Source organism: Centropristis striata, chromosome 24 (genome assembly GCF_030273125.1).
Source record: "Centropristis striata isolate RG_2023a ecotype Rhode Island chromosome 24, C.striata_1.0, whole genome shotgun sequence".
Lineage (NCBI taxonomy): Eukaryota > Metazoa > Chordata > Actinopteri > Perciformes > Serranidae > Centropristis > Centropristis striata.
This window is the reverse complement of record NC_081540.1, coordinates 17,162,611-17,182,299: the sequence shown is the minus strand read 5'-3', so window position 1 is coordinate 17,182,299 and position 19,689 is coordinate 17,162,611. Positions and strand designations below refer to the sequence as shown.

Here is a 19,689-nt window from a genome sequence, read left to right as displayed (position 1 = left end):
GTGCAATCCAATGGGCATATTTTTAAAAGAAAAATGAATAAAATATAATAAAATAATAATATAAGAAGACAAAATAAATCAAAACAAAGCAAAGAATACTGGTGCTTATGTGAGAATCATGTTCTTTTATTTTTCAAGCGCATTGAACACCATCCAACCCAACATACTCAAAAACAAGCTCACAGAGATGGGAGTGGATCTTTCCTTCATCTCCTGGATCACAGATTACAGGAAGACCACAGTATGTCAGGTTGGGGAACTATGGGGGCTCCACAAGGCACTGTTCTGGCTCCATTCCTGTTCACACTGTACACAGCGGACTTCAAATAAAACTCTGAGTCCTGCCACATCCAGAAGTACTCGGACCACACTGCTATTGTGGCGTGTATCGGGAATGGACAGGAATCTGAATATAGGGGTCTGATAAAAGCCTTCAAGAACTATCTCCTACTGAACACCTCAAAGACTAAGGAAATGATCAGAGATTTCCACACGTTCAAGCCCCCCCTTCAGCCAGTGAATACCTGTGGGGTGGACATGGAGGTGGTGCCAAGTTATAAGTATCTAGGTGTTTACCTGGATAATAAGTTGGACTGGTCCCTAAACACAGACGCTCTCTACAAAAAGGGGCAGAGCCGCCTCTTTTTCTTCTTGAAGCTCAGATCTCTGGACATCTGTAGTAAGATGCTACAGATGTTTTATCAGTCTGTGGTGATAGTGTGTTGTTTAATGCTGCAGTCTGCTGGGGAGGCAGCATCACACACAGAGATGCAAGGCGGTTGGACAGACTGGTCTTAAGAGCTGATTCTCTGGTTGGAGCCAGGTTGGACACACTGGAGGAGGTGGTGGAGAGATGACCTGTCAACATGTTCCAGGCCATTTTGAAATACCCAAATCATCCACTACACAAAACCTTTATGGACCAAAAAAACAGCAATGGACGGCTCTTCTCTCCGTTGCAGGACGGAGAGATTCAAAAGATCCTTCTCTCCTACAGCCATCAGACTGTCTCATTCTAACAGAGATTCTACCAGACAAACTGAATTTACCCTCGGGGATAAATAAAGTCATTAAGATTTGATTTGATTTAAATAAATCCTGTTTGCTGACTGTGTATCTCTGATAAATGTTATTATGGAACTAGTACTATTTCCTGACTTAGGCTCACCTTCCACACCTCAACAGAACATGTTTCACATCCTCTCTCACTCCAAAAACTCACATGTTCCAGATGGTTTGTTTATGACTAATGAGGAGGAGCTGGACGTTGTGGCTGGGGAGAGGGACGTCTGGAATGCCCTGCTTATCCTGCTGCCCCCGCGACACGGCCCCAGATAAGCGGAGGAAAATGGATGGAAGCCACTGTTTAGACCAGTATGACCTATTGTCATTCTAGAGAACCAGACCTCCTGCTTTTGTTTCTTGAGATAACTTGTTGTACATTGTAAAGATGCCTGCCCTTTTTCCCCTTATCCCACTCAGTCTGCCACATTATATCAACTTTATGTTTGATTTCTGATTTACTGAGTGGGATGCTTCATTGAACCTCGTCTTCTTTCGTTGCCTCTTTTGCCAGCTTGTCTGCTTCCTCATTGCCTTCAACACCTATATGTGCAAGAACCCAGATGGATTGGATAATAATAATAAATAATATAATAAATCCTGTCAGCAACCCAAAGAACCCATTTCATTCAGATATCTTGAAGGGGAAAAAATTGTCAATTTTTAGACAAACATTGACACGTTGTTTCACCCCTTCACAACATTATATCATGACATGGTACCAATGGGTTTCTCAGATCTTCTCCGTACCTTCTAGTTTCATATAATCTTCTCCATATCCATCTAACAGAGCCCGCTACAGCCTCTGAAAAAGAAAACTGCAAAGTCTGTGGAACACCACAATTTTTCACCACTATAGACCCTATAGTCCCTCCCCAGTCCCAATAATTACACACAGAACATTGTGCTGTAATATTTGGGAAACTCTTTATTGTTTATGCATATTACTTTCAAATGTTCAAGTGTTTCCATTGAGCAAGTCACAGCAGGAGACTGGACCAACCGGCAGAGTGAAGATTTTATCCAACCAACCGGAAACAAGGAAAGCAGAGCGAGGATTACTGAAGCAGGGACTTTATTCATTTCCGTAAATACTGTCACATGTTACCATAATGAGCCAAATATATTTCACAATCTTATTAACAAAGTAGACCAGAAATTCATTGGATTTTATTGAAGTACACAGAGAGGCTTGTAAGAATCTGTAGATAGAGCCGACCTTCACATAGCTCTTAGACACGGTAGATAGTGATGCTTTAAGCCTGCAGAAGCTAAACAAACTGAAAAAAAACAAACCGTCTCAAGGTTTTGACGCAAGCTACAGAGGAGAGTTGAAGTAAAACACCAAAAACATACGGCCAACCAGAAGAACCATGGGTGAAGGAAAAGCATAGGCTGAAATATGTGCCATCAGAAACTGAATTTGAATTATTTATATTTGACTTTGAATTGCTTAACTTGAATAATTGCATTAAAAAACTGAATTTGAATCACACAATTTGAATTTGTATTGTACAATCTCAATCATTGCATCGAAAATACTGAATCTGAATTGTAATTTGAAATTTAATTTGAATTTATTAGTTTGGAACTGAACATTCAGTTCTGAAAATTCAATTTAAGTTTTCTGTGATGAACATCCGGGTAGTTGAGGCAGAGCAATGGAGCGCAGATACACAGAACACATCTTCGGCCAATCAGCACCTCCGTTTTCTCTTGTGACATTTGTTGCCACCCGGTTGCCATAGCGCCTCTTTGGCCAATCCATGGTCAAGCCAGATTAACTTCTTCCGTTTTGTGGCGACTGGCAACCGGGTGGCAACAAATGATACAAAAGAAAACAGAGGTGCTGATTGGCCGAAGAGGCGCTCTGTGTATCTGCGCTCGATTGCTCTGCCTCAACTACCCAGATGTTCGAATTTGAATTCTTTTGAGTTTTTCAAATTGTGAGAACTGAATGTTCAGCTCCATCTAATAAATTCAATTTCAAATTACAATTCAGATTCAGTTTTTCGATGCACTGATTCAAATTATACAATACAAATTCAAACTATGTGATTCAAATTCAGTTTTAAATCCTGTGGGGTCTATGATCACGCTGGCGTGATCAGATAACGTGACTTTTTTCAAAGCGGCGTAACAAAAAACGAGGTCACGTGAAGCGCTGCTGTCGACTTCACTCCAAATTACAGACCTGAAACTTTCTCCAGTTTTTTGTGCCGAGGTCGTGTAAGACCAAAGATATGATCGTTTCAGTCTGATAGTACAAAAATATTTATTCAAGTGTAAAAGTAGGATGGGACGAGGCAGGCGTGGTATTATGTAAAAATGGAAAAAAGGGGTCTAATCATCTAACACTGTTCCTATAAATAAACATGTTTTTATGGTATTTTTTTATGTATAGTTTTATTATATTTGAATTTCACATCATATGTTCATGTTTGCAACCTGTGTTTTACATTTCATTGAGCATATTTGTGGTTTTTATTGTCATAAACAGTATAATTTTATTTCAGATTTCATGATTTTTGTGTATTTCTGGGCTAAATGTGTTAATAAAGTGGGTTAAAGTGAAAAAATAATAGTCAGATCATATTGAAGTTGTGCTGAGAAAATACCAAATACCAAACATGGGTATAGTAAATATTATTTGGTATATAAAGGGCAAATAGGCTCAGACCCCAGAGGGTTCAATTATTCAAATTAAGCAATTCAAATTCAAATATAAATATAAATAATTCAGTTTCTGGTGGCACATATTTCAGCCCATAGAAAAGGCCTTGCCATCAACACATTCAGCAAATGAAGTATTAAGACAAACTGGCATGAAGAGCTGATTTACATGAAGAACTTCAGCCATGCCTCCTGCAGAGTGAATAATAAGCACTGCAGCAACACGTGGGAACAGTAATGTTAGAGTCAAGAAGCTTATTTCAATGCTGACGTCAGGTACAAAGACATTTTGGACGATGCAAGAAAATATATTTCCTACCAAAAAGCTGTCCACACATCTGAAATATTCTCTTCTGGATATTAGTGTAGTGAGGAAGTGAAGGGGTGCAGTCTGGGGCGGGGCGTGATCATAGTTTTGGTTTTATGGCTCACAACTTCACTGCAAAAAGGTGTGTCTAAAAACAAGATAAAAACACTAAATCTGAGGGAAATGATCTTGCTGCATGGACAGTTAATTTCACTTGACAAGATTTCTTAACCCTTTGATGCACAACATATTCACACGCCTTTAATGCACAACATGGGTCTAAAATGACCCGCATTCATTTCTCATGTTATTTAATGCTTGCTGTTTGTTTCTGTGCTCTATCTTTTGATAACAACTCCTTTTTTCATTGAATATTCCAAGTATTCTTTAAATATCTTGTTTTTGATAACAAAAGATCATTAATTCCATTTTGTCTCTCATACTTTATGAAGAAAAAAAGCTTTTGTATTATTACAGCTAACTACTTGGCTACGTAGCTTGCTAAGCTAACTACATAGCCAAGATGTTAACTAAGTAGTTAGCTTAGCAAGCAACTTAGCAAAATACTTAGCCAAGAAGTTAGCTAAATACTTAGCTTAACAAGCTACATAGTTAAAAAAAAAAATGAATATGGGTCATTTTTGACCCATGTTGTGCATTAGAAGGGTAGTGACACAAAAAGGGATTTTATTCAAAAATGAATAAAGGAAAACATAAAAATTAGGATGTATGATGATCAAAAACAAACTAATTAAGGACAACCTGGAATACTGAATGATGAAAATAATTTATTGCAAAGATATAGAACATAAAAACTATGTCGGGTCACTTTAGACCCATGTTGTGCATCAAAGGGTTAAATTAAGACTGTTAAATCTAGAAATAAGCATGTTGAACGCTTAAAATAAGAAATTAACTGTTAAAACAAGATCAATTAAAACTGCAAGCAGCGATGAGCTGGTCCAAGCAGAGTGCACTGACAATTATTTGTTTCTTACCAAGATAAAAGTGTTAGATAATTTATCTTGTTTTAAGAGTTAATTTCTTATTTTCAGCTCTTGTCAAGTGAAATTATCTGTCCATGCAGCAACATAATTTCCCTCAGATTTAGTGTTTTTATCTGGTTTTAAGAAACACATTTTTTGCAGTTTTTACTGCTTTTGTTCTCATTAACATATTTCCCCCCCAGGCAGTGGTAGGCAGCGGTTTCAGTGAAAAAGCTCAGATAAACCAACTAAAGTATTGTGTGGAATGGGGTGAGTTTAGTAACAGCATTGAAATCTTCTTAACAAGAACTTTGTGAGAGCTCACCACATTGTGGTCACAACATTAAAACCTGTAGAGAAACATCAGAGGTACAGTCGGACTTTTGAGACGAAGCCTTGCCTGCGTTCCTACCCAGAGTCAGATGAAAAGAGGTGTGGTTAGCCTAGCTTAGCACAAAGGCTGAGCAGTATGAAGGAACTACTACCCAGCTTTGTGACAGAACAAACTGAAATCTGTACTGGTGATCTTCATATCTGACTCCGAGTTTCAAGGAAATCCCAAAATGTCAGACTGTTCCTTTAACAGATAGTTGAGTCACATACCTCCAACATTCCACATGTCCTGCTCCCAAGCAAAGTGTCATACAAACACTCCACAAACTGGTTGTAATCAGACCAGACCAGATAGAATCTCAACACAGAGGCAGAAGAGCTGATCTCTCCCATGTTGCATTAGCAGAGGCAGATTAATGAAGCTACATGGTGAAGTGTCTCGTGTAGTCGTATTCTATCGTGGGAATGACAGCCTGGACGAACTTGAGGAAAATCAGAAGATACCTGGAAGTCCCAGTAAAGGAAACCATATCGGCACATAGAATAAACAATTATTCAAAGGAACAAAACTGCCCTACAAAGTCTAACTGCAGTAACTACATTTTTGGTTGAAATTGAGTTATAACTAAAAATTAACTCCATGATGTCTCTTTTTATCTTGTGACTTTTAAAAAAATGTTTAAGATTATTTCAATTTTGCTTTATTTCAGATAAATAATGATATAAATATTGCAGTAACTAAAAAATCAACAAGAATAACAGAAATTATAAGTTTATTTGAAAGGGAAATTATTATCTAGATAGTGCTGAAGTAAAAAAGTGAGATAGAATTATATCAAGACTAAAATATAACATTATTTTTTTAATATTAAGTCTAAAATACACAAATCTTTGAATAGAGTTGTTAAATACCTTTAAATACACAAAATCACTGAAACTAAATATAAATGCACTCTGCATTACTATTAGAACCTTTTACAGTAATGCAAAACCAGAGTGCAGTAACTACATTTTTGGGGTCAAAGGTCAAATAAATCATCATGATTTTTTAGCATAAAAAATGACATCATCAATATATGTAGATATAAGTGTCATATCACTTACCTACCTATAACCAAACTGTTTACACAGAGCCGAGAGGAGAGGACAGGAGAGGCTGTTTACACAGAGCAGAGGAGAGGCCAGGAGAGGATGTTTACACAGAGCAGAGAGGAGTGGACAGGAGAGGCTATTTACACAGAGCAGAGAGGAGAGAACAGGAGAGGCTGTTTACACAGAGCAGAGAGGAGTGGACAGGAGAGGCTATTTACATAGAGCAGAGACGAGAGGCCAGGAGAGGCTGTACACACAGAGCAGAGAGGAGAGGACAGGAGAGGCTGTTTACACAGAGCAGAGAGGAGAGGACATGAGAGGCTGTTTACACAGAGAAGAGAGGAGAGGACAGGAGATGCTGTTTACACAGAGCAGAGAGGAGAGGACAGGAGTGGCTGTTTACTCAGAGCAGAGAGGAGAGGACAGGAGAGGCTGTTTACACAGAGCAGAGAGGAGAGGACAGGAGAGGATGTTTACACAGAGCAGAGAGGAGAGGACAGGACAGGAGAGGCTGTTTACACAGAGCAGAGAGGAGAGGACATGAGAGGGTGTTTACACAGAGCAGAGAGGAGAGGCTGTTTACACAGAGCAGAGAGGAGAGGACAGGAGAGGCTGTTTACACAGAGAAGACAGGAGAGGACAGGAGATGCTGTTTACACAGAGAAGAGAGGAGAGGACAGGAGAGGCTGTTTACACAGAGCAGAGAGGAGAGGACAGGAGTGGCTGTTTACTCAGAGCAGAGAGGAGAGGACAGGAGAGGCTGTTTACACAGAGCAGAGAGGAGAGGACATGAGAGGCTGTTTACACAAAGCAGAGAGGAGAGGACAGGAGAGGCTGTTTACACAGAGAAGAGAGGAGAGGACAGGAGAGGCTGTTTACACAGAGCAGAGAGGACAGGAGTGGCTGTTTACTCAGAGCAGAGAGGAGAGGACAGGAGAGGCTGTTTACACAGAGCAGAGAGGAGAGGACAGGAGAGGCTGTAAATAGAGGTTGTTAAACTATAAATAGTTCAATATGCATAGCATGTTGAGACCCTTTTTTATTACAATATCCATGACACCTGTAGGCACTTGAAAAAGTGTTTGTATAAATTCAATTTTATTCCAATTTCTAAAAAGTAACTTCAATTGGAAATTCAACTTGCTTTTTCTCTTTTTTATGATCTATGTCATTATAACTGTGTTATTCTGCACAAAGACATGTTTGAGTTGTTCCATGACTGTGCTGACTCCATAGAGCTGCAGGACTTTTGTATTGCAGTGAAATACAAGGCCACAGTGAGTTAAATGTAAAAAGGGCAAGCTTGAGGTTCAGAGTATTAATAAAGGTCAACCAGACTTGTTTTTCGTGTCAAAGAAGCAGACATGTGAGAGGTTATTTCCATGAAAGGATACATATGAACTCCCAGCTCTCCTCCACCTTCTGCCACAGTCTCAATGATCTTTTTCATGACTTCAGCATGTCTGAAAGTAAAGGATGGATCAGCCTCGTCAAACACTAGTCACACTATCAAACACCTCTATACTAACCCTTTAACAAAACAGTTATTTAGAAGTTTGACAACAACATAGGTAAGGATTTTTCCTATTTCTCACCTGCAGGGGTGGACGGAGCACATGGCAGGCGGAGGAAGGTGGGGGTGGTTCTCAATGGTGACGGTCTTCTTCACATGGTCCTGGCTGATGTCCTCATACATCTGTTCTACGGTCAGTGGTTGCCGATCCTGTCACACATCACAACAGTTATGTTAGTAGGGCTGTTTCCACTACCGGCAATACCCGGAATGAGGCGGGTCTCACTCGCCGAAACCTAACCCTAATTTGAATATGAGCTGCCCGGAGCCGGCTTTTGTCGGGACTTTTTTAGTCCCTGTTGAAGAGCAGACAAATCCAGCTACTCTTACTCTTGCCACCGTTAGCGGCAGTTAGCTACAGTTAGCTCTGCGACTGGAGACAAATCCAGCGACTTTCTCTGGTGTTGTTAGAGGCTTTTGGAGAGTCAGTCTTACTCTTCTTAAGGTGCCGCGGGGGCCGGAGGCTCTTCTTAACAAGCCGTGGGGGCCGGAGGCTCGTTAAGAAGATTAAGAACAAGTCGAAGCGGCACAGTCCTCCTGCAGCAGTCTCTCCCAGCTGCAGCTGGAGCCGGAAGGGATGTTAACCCCTTAGCATCCAGTCTGCAAATTGCTAATAGGCTAACAGTTAGCTCTGTAGCAGTACGATGTGTATGTGCTGCTGCTGCAGGAGGTGTTCACTTAGTGACCTCTGTTTGTTTACAACAAGCACCGGACACTCTGTGCACAGTTAGCGAATTCACAATCACTATGTTTATGACGCCGTGCATAATTAACCATGCTGCTTTCAGCTGCTGACGTTGTGCACAGTTAGCGACGATGAAAACTATACGTCACCTCCAGAGTCTCTAAATCCCTCTGGGGGATAACTTGTAGTGGAGACATGCAGATTGAGTGGACTTTTGAGAGGGTGTGGCCTGAGACTTTACTGGTGGACACTTTTCTCCCTAGTCGAAACACGGCTAGTGCTGTGTGCATGGGAGTTTGGTTTGGAGTTTTACCCTAGTTTAAAAAAGACCTTCCGCTTTAACTCTTTTTGCTATTTTTTTGTCTGTAGCGAGCTCAATTTTAAGGCTATAGAAAAAATACTGATAAATACTGAAACCATGTCATGATATCTCCTCATCTTGACACACAGTAGCCGTGTTTCCATTAAAGTCAAAGAAAATTTTGAAGCCAAATTTTAAAATGTTGCATTAAAGAAAATGAGAATTAGGGACCTTTCCATCAGCTGGTTTAGAGCAAATAAACAAAGCTGCAGTAACGTACCTTGGTCAGTAGATGACAGTGTTACATATTGTTTCGGGCTGCAACTAACGATTATTTTCATTATCAATTAATCTGTCAATTATTTAAACTATTAATTGATTAGTTATTTGGTCAATAAAATGTTGAAAAATATCAGTTTTTCCCAAACCACACTATGACGTCCTTAAATCTCTTGTTTTGTCCACAAACCAAAGAGATATTCAGTTTATTGTCATAAAGGAACAAAGAAACCAGAAATATTCACATTGAAGAAGCTGAAATCAGACAATTTTCTCATTTATCAAGCGAGCGTAGAAACGACCGCAGATCCGAGTGTATATTTTGTCTTACGACAGGGTCCATGTGTGATTTATCAAACGATCGTATCTCGCCAACCAAAGCGTAAGAAAATGTCCTTCATTTTCGTCTTTGTCAACTTTTTTCACACGTAAACCTTTTTGGTTGATTTGAAATACATTTCATTTGGTTTTATGACTTAATAAACTTATTGGGGCTGAGATGGATCAGACAAAGGAAATAAAGGCAACATTTATTGTGACTTTTTTTTAACCTGGCACCCAACAAATACCCCGTTAAAATACCCCATACAAAATAACTAAAACGAATAAAAACTAAACTAAAACAAAGCATTTCCCAAAAAATATAACTAATTAAAACTAGCAAACTCTCTGTAAAAAAACAACTGGTTTAGAGCAAATAAACAAAGTTGCAGTAACATACTTTGGTCAGCAGATGGCAGTGTAACATATGAAACATGACTAATGCTGAGCTGCATCTCAAATTAATCTTCAGGTTACCAGCATTCAGATGGTTTACACCTATGTGGCCTGCTATCTCCCCTTAAATATCAACTGTCCACAACCACCAATTCTCTATAAAAATCCTAAAAATGAATGTCACAATTATTCCTCTAAAACAAAGCTAATCTCAAACCAGATAACACTTGTATGCTTGTACCGTTTCAGGCTCTTTGCCCAGGTACATAAAGGTTATTATAGTTAACGAAAACTAAAAAAAATAACGAAAACTAGAATTGAAAAAAAGATTTTCGTTAACAGAAATAAAAATAAAAACGAGACTTTTTAAAAAACGATAACTAACTGAACCTGTATTGTGTGGTTACAAAACTAACTAAAATTATAGTGAAAATGTCCTTCGTTTTCGTCTTTGTCAACGTTTTTCATACGTAAACTTTTTTGGTTGATATGAAATATATTTCCTCTATCTGGTTTTATGACTTAATAAACTTATTGGGGTTGAGATGGATCAGACAAAGGAAATAAAGGAAACATTTATTGTGAACTTATTGAATCTGGCACCCAACAAATACCCCATTACAAAAAACTAAACATTTTCCAAAAAAATAAAAATGAATTAAAACTAGCAAACTCACTCTAAAAACTCATTAAAGCTAACTGAATTTGAAAACAAAAATTGACAACGAAATTAAAACTAATGAAAAATCCAAAACTATTATAACCTTGGTACATACCTCATCGTATCCGAAGAGCCAGAGTCGAGGGGTCTGGTAGTATTTATCATATGTGATGTACAGGTCATATGTCCTGGTCTGAAGTATGGCGTCTTCGCCCCCAGGCTCTGCTTTAGCTTTGGTTTCTACCATTTTACTGGTGTCCAGGGTGGCCTGGATAGAGGAGAGAAGAATAACGTGGTCATTGGACTGTCAGGAACTGTTATAGATTACTCAATAGACTGAAACACTGAGCGTTCTACCTCGTCTGTTTCCAGCAGGCCACTCTCCTCATACTCTGAAACAGACAACGTGAGTTAAAGTACAGAGAAAGAAAGAAAATGACTACTTAAGTACTGCTAGGACCTCAGTACCTTCCATATCTGCTGCTTCGCCATCTTCATCTTCATCGTCATCATCATCATCACAACATGCTGCAGATGTGGCATTCATATTCTTGTCCTAAAGGGATTCGACTTATAATGACCCATTTGCAATAAAAATTGAAACAAAAATGTTCTCAAGGCATACAATAAGAGTTAAAAACAGGCTGTGGAGTACATTTTAACAGCTTCAGAAGAAAAGAAGTAAGTGAGCCCTGAGTTTAGAAATGTTATCAGTGATATATGTGTGATGCAGAGGTCTACAGGTGCATTACACACAGAATGAAACATTTCATGTCTTAATTTATTCTAATTCTAATAATGATATATTACATTTAATGAAGACCTAAAATTCAGTGTCTCAAAAAAGTTTAATATTCCAAAAGTCCAATTTCAAAAAGTATGTTTAATATGGAAATGTTGGCCTCTGAAAAGTATGTCCATCTATATGACTCAATACTTGGTTGGGGCTGTTTGACTTGAACTACTGGAAATGGACTTTTCCATGATATTCTAATGTGTTAAGACGCAGCTTTAGAATAAACCTTGAGGAAACATCAAAACACCTCTGAGGCCATTATTCTCTAAAAGTGCAATATTCACTGTGTTTTAGCTCCATTTGGTTCTCCACCATCACCTGAAGGAAAGGTGTCTCTTTAGATGCTAAATGCTGCCTTGGGTCCATGTTCTGCTGCTGAGCACTTAGGCTACAGTTACTACTAACTACTATAACTTTCTTTTTTTCCCCTGTAATTAGGGCCCAAGCACCGACTCAGTCAGTGAGGGACCTATTGTATCCATAAACATTATTAGGGCCCGAGCATTGACTAGACAGTGAGGGACCTATTGTATCCATTAAGATTATTAGGGCCCGAGCATTGACTAGTCAGTGAGGGACCTATTGTATCCATAAAGATTATTAAGGCCCGAGCATTGGCTAGTCAGTGAGGGACCTATTGTATCCATAAAGATTATTAGGGCCCGAGCATTGACTAGTCAGTGAGAGACCTATTGTATCCATAAAGATTATTAGGGCCCGAGCATTGACTAGTCAGGGAGGGACCTATTGTATCCATAAAGATTATTAGGGCCCGAGCATTGACTAGTCAGTGAGGGACCTATTGTATCCATAAAGATTATTAAGGCCCGAGCATTGACTAGTCAGTGAGGGACCTATTGTATCCATAAAGATTATTAGGGCCCGAGCATTGACTAGTCAGTAAGGGACCCATTGTATCCACAAAGATTATTTTTCTCCTCAGCCAAATTCGATGTAACAGCATGACATAAGAACCTGCTGAAGACATCTGCAGGACCATTTTGAATCATAGTCATAGCGCCTCCTGCTGGCAACAGGAAGTGACATGTTTTATACTGTGATTACTTAAATCAGCAATTAAATCAGGTCAGCAGAGACTTAACACCTTCCTGATGCTAGATCACAAAGCTTTTGTCTTTTTATTGCATGCTGTTGCCGTGGTGACCATCCACGCCGTGAAACATTGTCCAATCTGCCCCAAATTTGATATGATTCACAAGGGTCTATGCCTGAACACATCCCCATCTCGGCCTCATACTACAAACCTCATCCGATTTACATGACATTTTCGATGTCTGAGACCACCGGTGTACATGCCTGCTACCGGCCAGCTCCCAGATGCGCGTTGGGTGTGAGGACCCGTTCTCTGCTGCTTGCAGCCCTAGTTTATATTGACACCTTTTGCTGCTGTGACAAATTAATATCCCCGTTATGGGATCTGTAAAGTATAATCTAATCTAACGTGATAAAGACCAGAGACACCTTTTACACTGCTGTATATTGATCATTTGACTTGTTCTAAGCACTGTACCAACTGTACTCAACTATAACAACATTTGGAATTTTTGAATTTCACATTGCATACAACGAAAACAAAAGACGTGAAACGTACCTTATTATTGTCCAGTGAAATCTCTTGTACCGCATCTGTGACTCCTAACACACCTGGCGGGTCAGGAAACGTTCTTAGTCATCATTATATATCATTTGATTTTGTCAGAACTGGTGTCCAGGTCTACTGTAAGACGTGCTCTAAACACTACAGTCGGGCGGCTTAAGACCAGATTTAAGAAGAATGGGGACACGTCGGACAAAAGCACCACATTTTTTCTACATATTCTCCATCACTATATAAAGTCTATGAGAACCAATATATCTTCTAAGCCACTTAGAGGGTCAATCTTGGTGTCAAAATGTATTTACAAGATCTGACATGAGATGAAAGCGTTTCCTAGATTTTTTTGTACATGTACATGGCAGTAGGGCTAGGCAATATATCGATACAAAAGATGTATCGATATATTTTTAAATGTGATATGGAATTGGACCATATCGCTATATCAATATAGTTAAAAAAATGTATCTTTCTTTATATATAAATGCCTGAATGAAAAAGATTGGCCTATTTTATTTCATAGGCTAGTTTTATTTAAGATTTTTTTCAATTGAAATGTGCACTTTATGGAGCTTTGATTTTTTTTTTTTTTTTTTTTTTTTTTTTTAAAGGTACTCCTGTTGTTATACAGTCTTTATGTTCACTTAAATAAACAGTTTTCAAGAAAACTACTTGTGTCATATTTGGCTTTAACTTTGACTGAACATTTGCTCTAACTTTACAATAATAATATCAGGATATATATCGTATATAGATATTCAGCCTAAATATATCGGGATATGACTTTTGGTCCATATGGCCCAGCCCTACATGGCAGCTAATCCGCATTCTCCCGTGAACATAGATTCCCAACATTTTCAACTCAGGATTGAAGCGAGTTGCCTACCAGTCTGAGTGAAAGTGAACATATCTATTTGATCAAATAATCATCTATTGATATTCTCAATAGCTTTAAATGATTCTTTGACCCAGAAAAATGATATTTTGACACCTATATTGACCTTCTAAGTGGCTTGGAAGATATATTGGTTCTCATAGATTTTATATGGCTGCCATCTCCGATCCACAATCTTGATGAAGTGGCTCCTATCAAAAATTGAAACCTATGGTGATAGAGAGCATGTGGAACAAAATTTGGTGCTTTTGTCCAACATGTCCCCGATATTTAGCTCCGCCTCCTGACTACTAGTGTAATAGTGAAATGATGCAGCCATGATCATGGATGGATGCTGAGAGATGTTTCCTACCCGAGTTGTGGTAAGTGTCCACCCAGCCCCCGTCTCCATCATCCTCCTCTATGATGGCCTCCAGCTCGTCTGAATACTCCATCTGTTTGCAACGCTTGTAACAGGGAACTGGAAGACGGCAAACACAGAGTCAAAACACAAACTAGAGAAGTGAAAAAGGTCTCACTGGAGCCCTAATGTATCAAGTCATGAGGTTTATACATGTACATCTCAAAAAATCTGAATATCATGAAAAAGTTAAATGCTTTTAGTGAAAGTGAAACTCATACATTATATAGTATATTCTGAGACACTGAGTTTTGTGTTTCCATTATCTCTAAGCCAGAATCATCAAAATTACAAGAAATACAGGCTTGAAATATTTCACTCTATGTGTAATGAATCAATATCATGGGTCTCAAACTTGCGGCCCGTGTGACGATATTTTGTGGCCCTCACCTTGATATGAAAGTTTAATATGAGTTTTATATGAATGGCACTTTACCGTGTTGTGTGTGGAAGGTCCCTTTAATTACCTTTTTTGGTAATTTTGTCTTTTTTTAATAATTGTGGCTTTTTTTATCATGTTGTGTCTTTTTTTGGTAATTATGTGTCTTTTTTGGACATTTTGTTTCTTTTATGTCTGTCATTCTGTGTATTTTTTGGTAATTTTGTGTCTTTTTTGAGTAATTAAGGTTTTTGCTGTCATTTTGTGTCTTTTTTTTTAGTAATTTAGTGTCTTTTTAAAATAATTTTGTGCCTTTTTTGGTAATTCTGTGTCTTTTTTTGTTCATTTTGTTTCTTTTTTTAAGTAATTTAGTTTTCTGTCATTCTGTGTATTTTTTGGTCATTTTGTGTCTTTTTTTTTTTTAGTAATTTTGTGTCTTTTTTTGGTTATTTTGATACTGCCTCCAACGGCCCCCAGGTCATTTGAGTTTGAGAGCCCTGACCTATATGATATACAAGTTTCACTTTCTGAAATACTTGACAATAATATTGAACTTTTTCACGATATTCTAATTTTTTGAGATGTACCTGTATATCAACAAGGTCAGATATGTTAACAGTGATAGTGTGGGGTTTTTGGTGCCTTTTAAAATCAATTAATGGAACGTCTAAGACACAGAAATGTGCTGATGTAGCTGCAACCAGTTGCATTATTCTGCTAAATAAAACAAAGAGCTAATGCACTGCTGCAAAGTATTCAGGGTACGTAACCAGCACGACTCTAGAAACACTCGATGAAAATCAGATGAGGTTTTCCTGGAATGCTGCTTGCTCTCCAAGGTCAATGGTCTTGTGTGTTAAAGAAGAAAAACACAACAACCTTGTGTGTATTTTACTAAGGGAGGCTGGACTGTGCCAATGAAATTAAAAACATATTTCAAATACCAAGAGAAAAACTTTAAACTTTGAAATCAGTCAGCAGTGACGTCTGGAATGCCCTGCTTAACCTGCTGCCCCCGCGACCCGGCCCCGGATAAGCGGAGGAAAATGGATGGATGGGTTGATTCATTTACAGTAGGATTTTTCATCTACACTATGAAGAGGCAATGCTGCACATTATATTAAGCCAAAGCCATGAAAGTTTCAGGGTTGCTTCATACAGGAACTTTTGAATTCATAGGGAACTGGATGTGACAAAGAAAGAGACTTACTGGGTGGAAGTTAAACTTAGTTAAAGCTGAAACATAAAAACAGAAGTCCTGACTTTAAATCCAACTCTTACCATTGCGTGTTAGGAGGAACTGTTTATCTGGCGGTAAATATGGCTTCACCTTGACTTCTTCCCCCGTGGCCCTGCAGGGAGATGGAACCACAGATATACTTTATACCAGCAGGAATAACCACAGTACTAACTAGGGCTGGGCAATATATCCATATAAAAGATATATCCATATAAAAGATATATCCATATAAAAAATATATATCGATGGAAAAAATATATCGATATAAAAGATATATCGATGGAAAAAATATATTAATATATTTTTAAATGTGATATGGAATAAGATCATATTGTATATATCGATATAATTATTATTTTTTCTTTATATATATAAATGCTGCCCTTACTAGGGTTTGTCATATTTAGTTATTTTGTAATGTTCTTTATTCTTTTCTCATATAAATATATTTATTTCAGAAAAAGATTGGCCTATATTTTATAGGCTATTTTTATTTAAGATATTTTTTATTTAAATGTGCACTTCATGGAGCTTTGATTTGAAAAAAGGTACTCCTGTTGTTATACAGTATTTATGTTCACTTAAATAAACAGTTTCAATTAAACTACTTGTGACATGTCATATTTGACTTTGACTGAACATTTGCTCTCACTTTGCGATAAAAATATAAGGATATCATTTATCGATATTCAGCCTAAATATATTGGGATATGACTTTTGGTCCATATCGCCCAGCCCTAAGTCAGAGATACATTAACATTAAAAAATACACAGATTGATACAATTCCATGTGATCGACTTAATTCTTATCAACCATTAATCGATCATGGATTAATTATTCCCATCCCTAGTCTCTACTGTAACATATGAGCAAACATCAGCCCTGTGGAACTGTGTTGGGTTAAAAAAAACACCACAAAATAATGACACAGCAATAAGCTCTCCTGGCCTTAATCTATTTGAAATGTGATCTGTGAACTCACTCCCAAACATCAATCATGCTCTATAATCACATTTCACACATGGAAGAGGATCTACCAAGAGAATGTTATACATCTGTGATACACCTCAATGTGGACACTCACCATTTCCATGTGGGGCAATGGTGAACCAAGTGATCTCCAGCTGCTACAAACTAAAACACAAAAAGAAAGGATTAAGCATACTTTCACACACAGGCTGTATGAGTTTGAGTAACTATTGAGCTGAGGTAAAGCAACACACTCTCACCTCTTCTGGTGTAATCACTCCAGTCTCTTTGAATTTTGATTCCTGTGATTAAAAGCAGAAGCAAAACTTTATCTTACAGGGACATCCTTGCTTTAACCGTTCTGAAAAGTATGTTTTCTTTGAAAGATCGACAATTATACACAGTTTATATAGAAAGAAACTGTGAAACCAGGCTTTAGCATAGGTTATTAAAGTCTGCATTTGAAAAGGTTTAGCTTAAAATTGTGATAAATTCTGTCAAAATCCCTTTATTCTACATGTTCCAATTAAAATGTTGCCAAAAATAAACAGTTTGGAATAACCAGATGCTGTTGAAACATTAACTTCTGCCCTGGTCACTGCAACTGGGAACCATAACTGATTCTGCTGAGACGAACAGTCATGTGAGAATAATTCACTGAAAATAAGACAGAACAGCAGGCTGTTTACACAGAGCAGAGAGGAGAGGCTGTTTACACAGAGCAGAGAGGAGAGGCTGTTTACACAGAGCAGAGAGGAGAGGACAGAAGAGGCTGTTTACACAGGGCAAAGAGGAGAGGACAGGAGAGGCTGTTTATACAGAGCAGAGAGGAGAGGACAGGAGAGGCTGTTTACACAGAGCAGAGAGGAGAGGACAGGAGAGGAGAGGCTGTTTATACAGAGCAGAGAGGAGAGGACAGGAGAGGCTGTTTACACAGGGCAAAGAGGAGAGGACAGGAGAGGCTGTTTATACAGAGCAGAGAAGAGAGGACAGGAGAGATTGTTTACACAGAGCAGAGAGGAGAGGACAGGAGATGCCGTTTACACAGAGCAGAGAGGAGAGGCTGTTTACACAGAAGAGAGGAGAGGACAGGAGAGGCTGTTTACACAGAACAGAGAGGAGAGGACAGGAGAGGAGAGGCTGTTTACACAGGGCAGAGAGGAGAGGACAGGAGAGGCTGTTTATACAGAGCAGAGAAGAGAGGACAGGAGAGATTGTTTACACAGAGCACAGAGGAGAGGACAGGAGAGGCTGCTTATACAGAGCAGAGAAGAGAGGACAGGAGAGATTGTTTACACAGAGCAGAGAGGAGAGGACAGGAGATGCCGTTTACACAGAGCAGAGAGGAGAGGCTGTTTACACAGAAGAGAGGAGAGGACAGGAGAGGCTGTTTACACAGAAGAGAGGAGAGGACAGGAGAGGCTGTTTACACAGAGCAGAGAGGAGAGGACAGGAGAGGCTGTTTACATTTACTATTTATGTTTATATTAGTATATATATCCAAAGCAGACTGTGGTAAGTGCAGTTTCTGCTTGGTTTGAGTTGGATTTTGTGGTTTTTATATTATTTTTTCTCTCAAATAAAGCAAAATTGAAATCTAAAGCTTTGTCACAAGATACAACAGACATCAAGGGGTTCATTTTTAGTTACAACTCAAGACTGACCAAAAATGTAGTTAGTGCAGTTAGACTTGGTAGGGCAGTATACATAAACATGATATTCACCTCCAGTTGTTATAACAGAACTGCCGTTGACAAGAACTGTGGACATGTTGTCATGAAGGGTCGACATTACGTTAAGGCTGTTAGCTTGTAGTGCCTCTAATAAGAGTAATAAGTAGTAACAATAAGGCCTGTAGCCAGCTGAGCGCTAGTGGAGGCTGTGATAATGTGTCTGACAGGAAAGCTAACTTTACCTTCAACACCGGAGTAAGGAACTCGGCCACGCCCAGAGCCGTCCCCTTCACTGTGTTTATCACGTTCTGCATCTCGGAGAACTCGGAGAAAACGCGACGTTCCTCAAATAAAACCGTGCGGTGAAAAGTATTATTATTTAGACATAGCTACTCCAGCAGGGTGCCAAGCAAGAGTAAATCACATGATATGCCTGGACACTTCCGGTGTCCGACTCTCGCGAGAAGTGCGGGGTTGACATACAAGCCTGTTCTCGCGAGAAGTGATGGGAATTTCGGCTCTTTTCAGTGATCCGGATTATTTGTCTCAGCTCACCAAGAAGAGCCGGCAATAATAATAATAAAATAAAAAATAACATAATGATAATGATAATGATAAGAATAAGAATAGTAATGGCAATTACAATATAAATATTATATATATATATATATATATATATATATTGTAATTGCCATTACTATTCTTATCATTAGCATTATGTTATTATTATTATTATTATTATTATTATTGTTATTACTATAGTATTCTAGTATTCTGTGTGTGTGTGTGTGTATATATATATATATATATATATATATATATATATATATACACACACACACACACACAGTTGGTGTAACCAGTATTTTATTTCCCCATAAAAATCTGATTATATACAGGAAAATAAATGTGAACTGAAATGAGAAAAAAAATACAATCCATGTTTACATTGCAACACTATGGTATATAACAAATTTTACATAATTTGTCAAAACTTTAGAAAAAAATGGTTGTACTTAGAATATGTTCTGCTCAATATTGACGAAATGTGT

At 38.4% G+C, this 19,689-nt stretch overlaps 1 protein-coding gene across 1 annotated transcript; it reads right to left on the bottom strand.

Annotated features, from left to right (window-relative positions):
* Nucleotides 1-1,970: 1,970 nt before the first annotated feature.
* Nucleotides 1,971-19,070, bottom strand: atg3 (autophagy related 3). The gene is made up of 12 exons (XM_059328006.1): nt 18,880-19,070; nt 17,225-17,266; nt 17,080-17,129; nt 16,036-16,106; nt 14,328-14,435; nt 13,078-13,130; nt 11,138-11,225; nt 11,027-11,061; nt 10,785-10,937; nt 8,049-8,176; nt 7,848-7,916; nt 1,971-5,865 (listed from the first exon to the last, which is right to left on the bottom strand). The coding sequence occupies exons 1-12, from the start codon at nt 18,949-18,951 to the stop codon at nt 5,784-5,786; spliced, it is 951 nt and encodes a 316-aa protein (XP_059183989.1). The 5' UTR covers nt 18,952-19,070; the 3' UTR covers nt 1,971-5,783.
* Between the last annotated feature and the right edge of the window lie 619 nt (nt 19,071-19,689).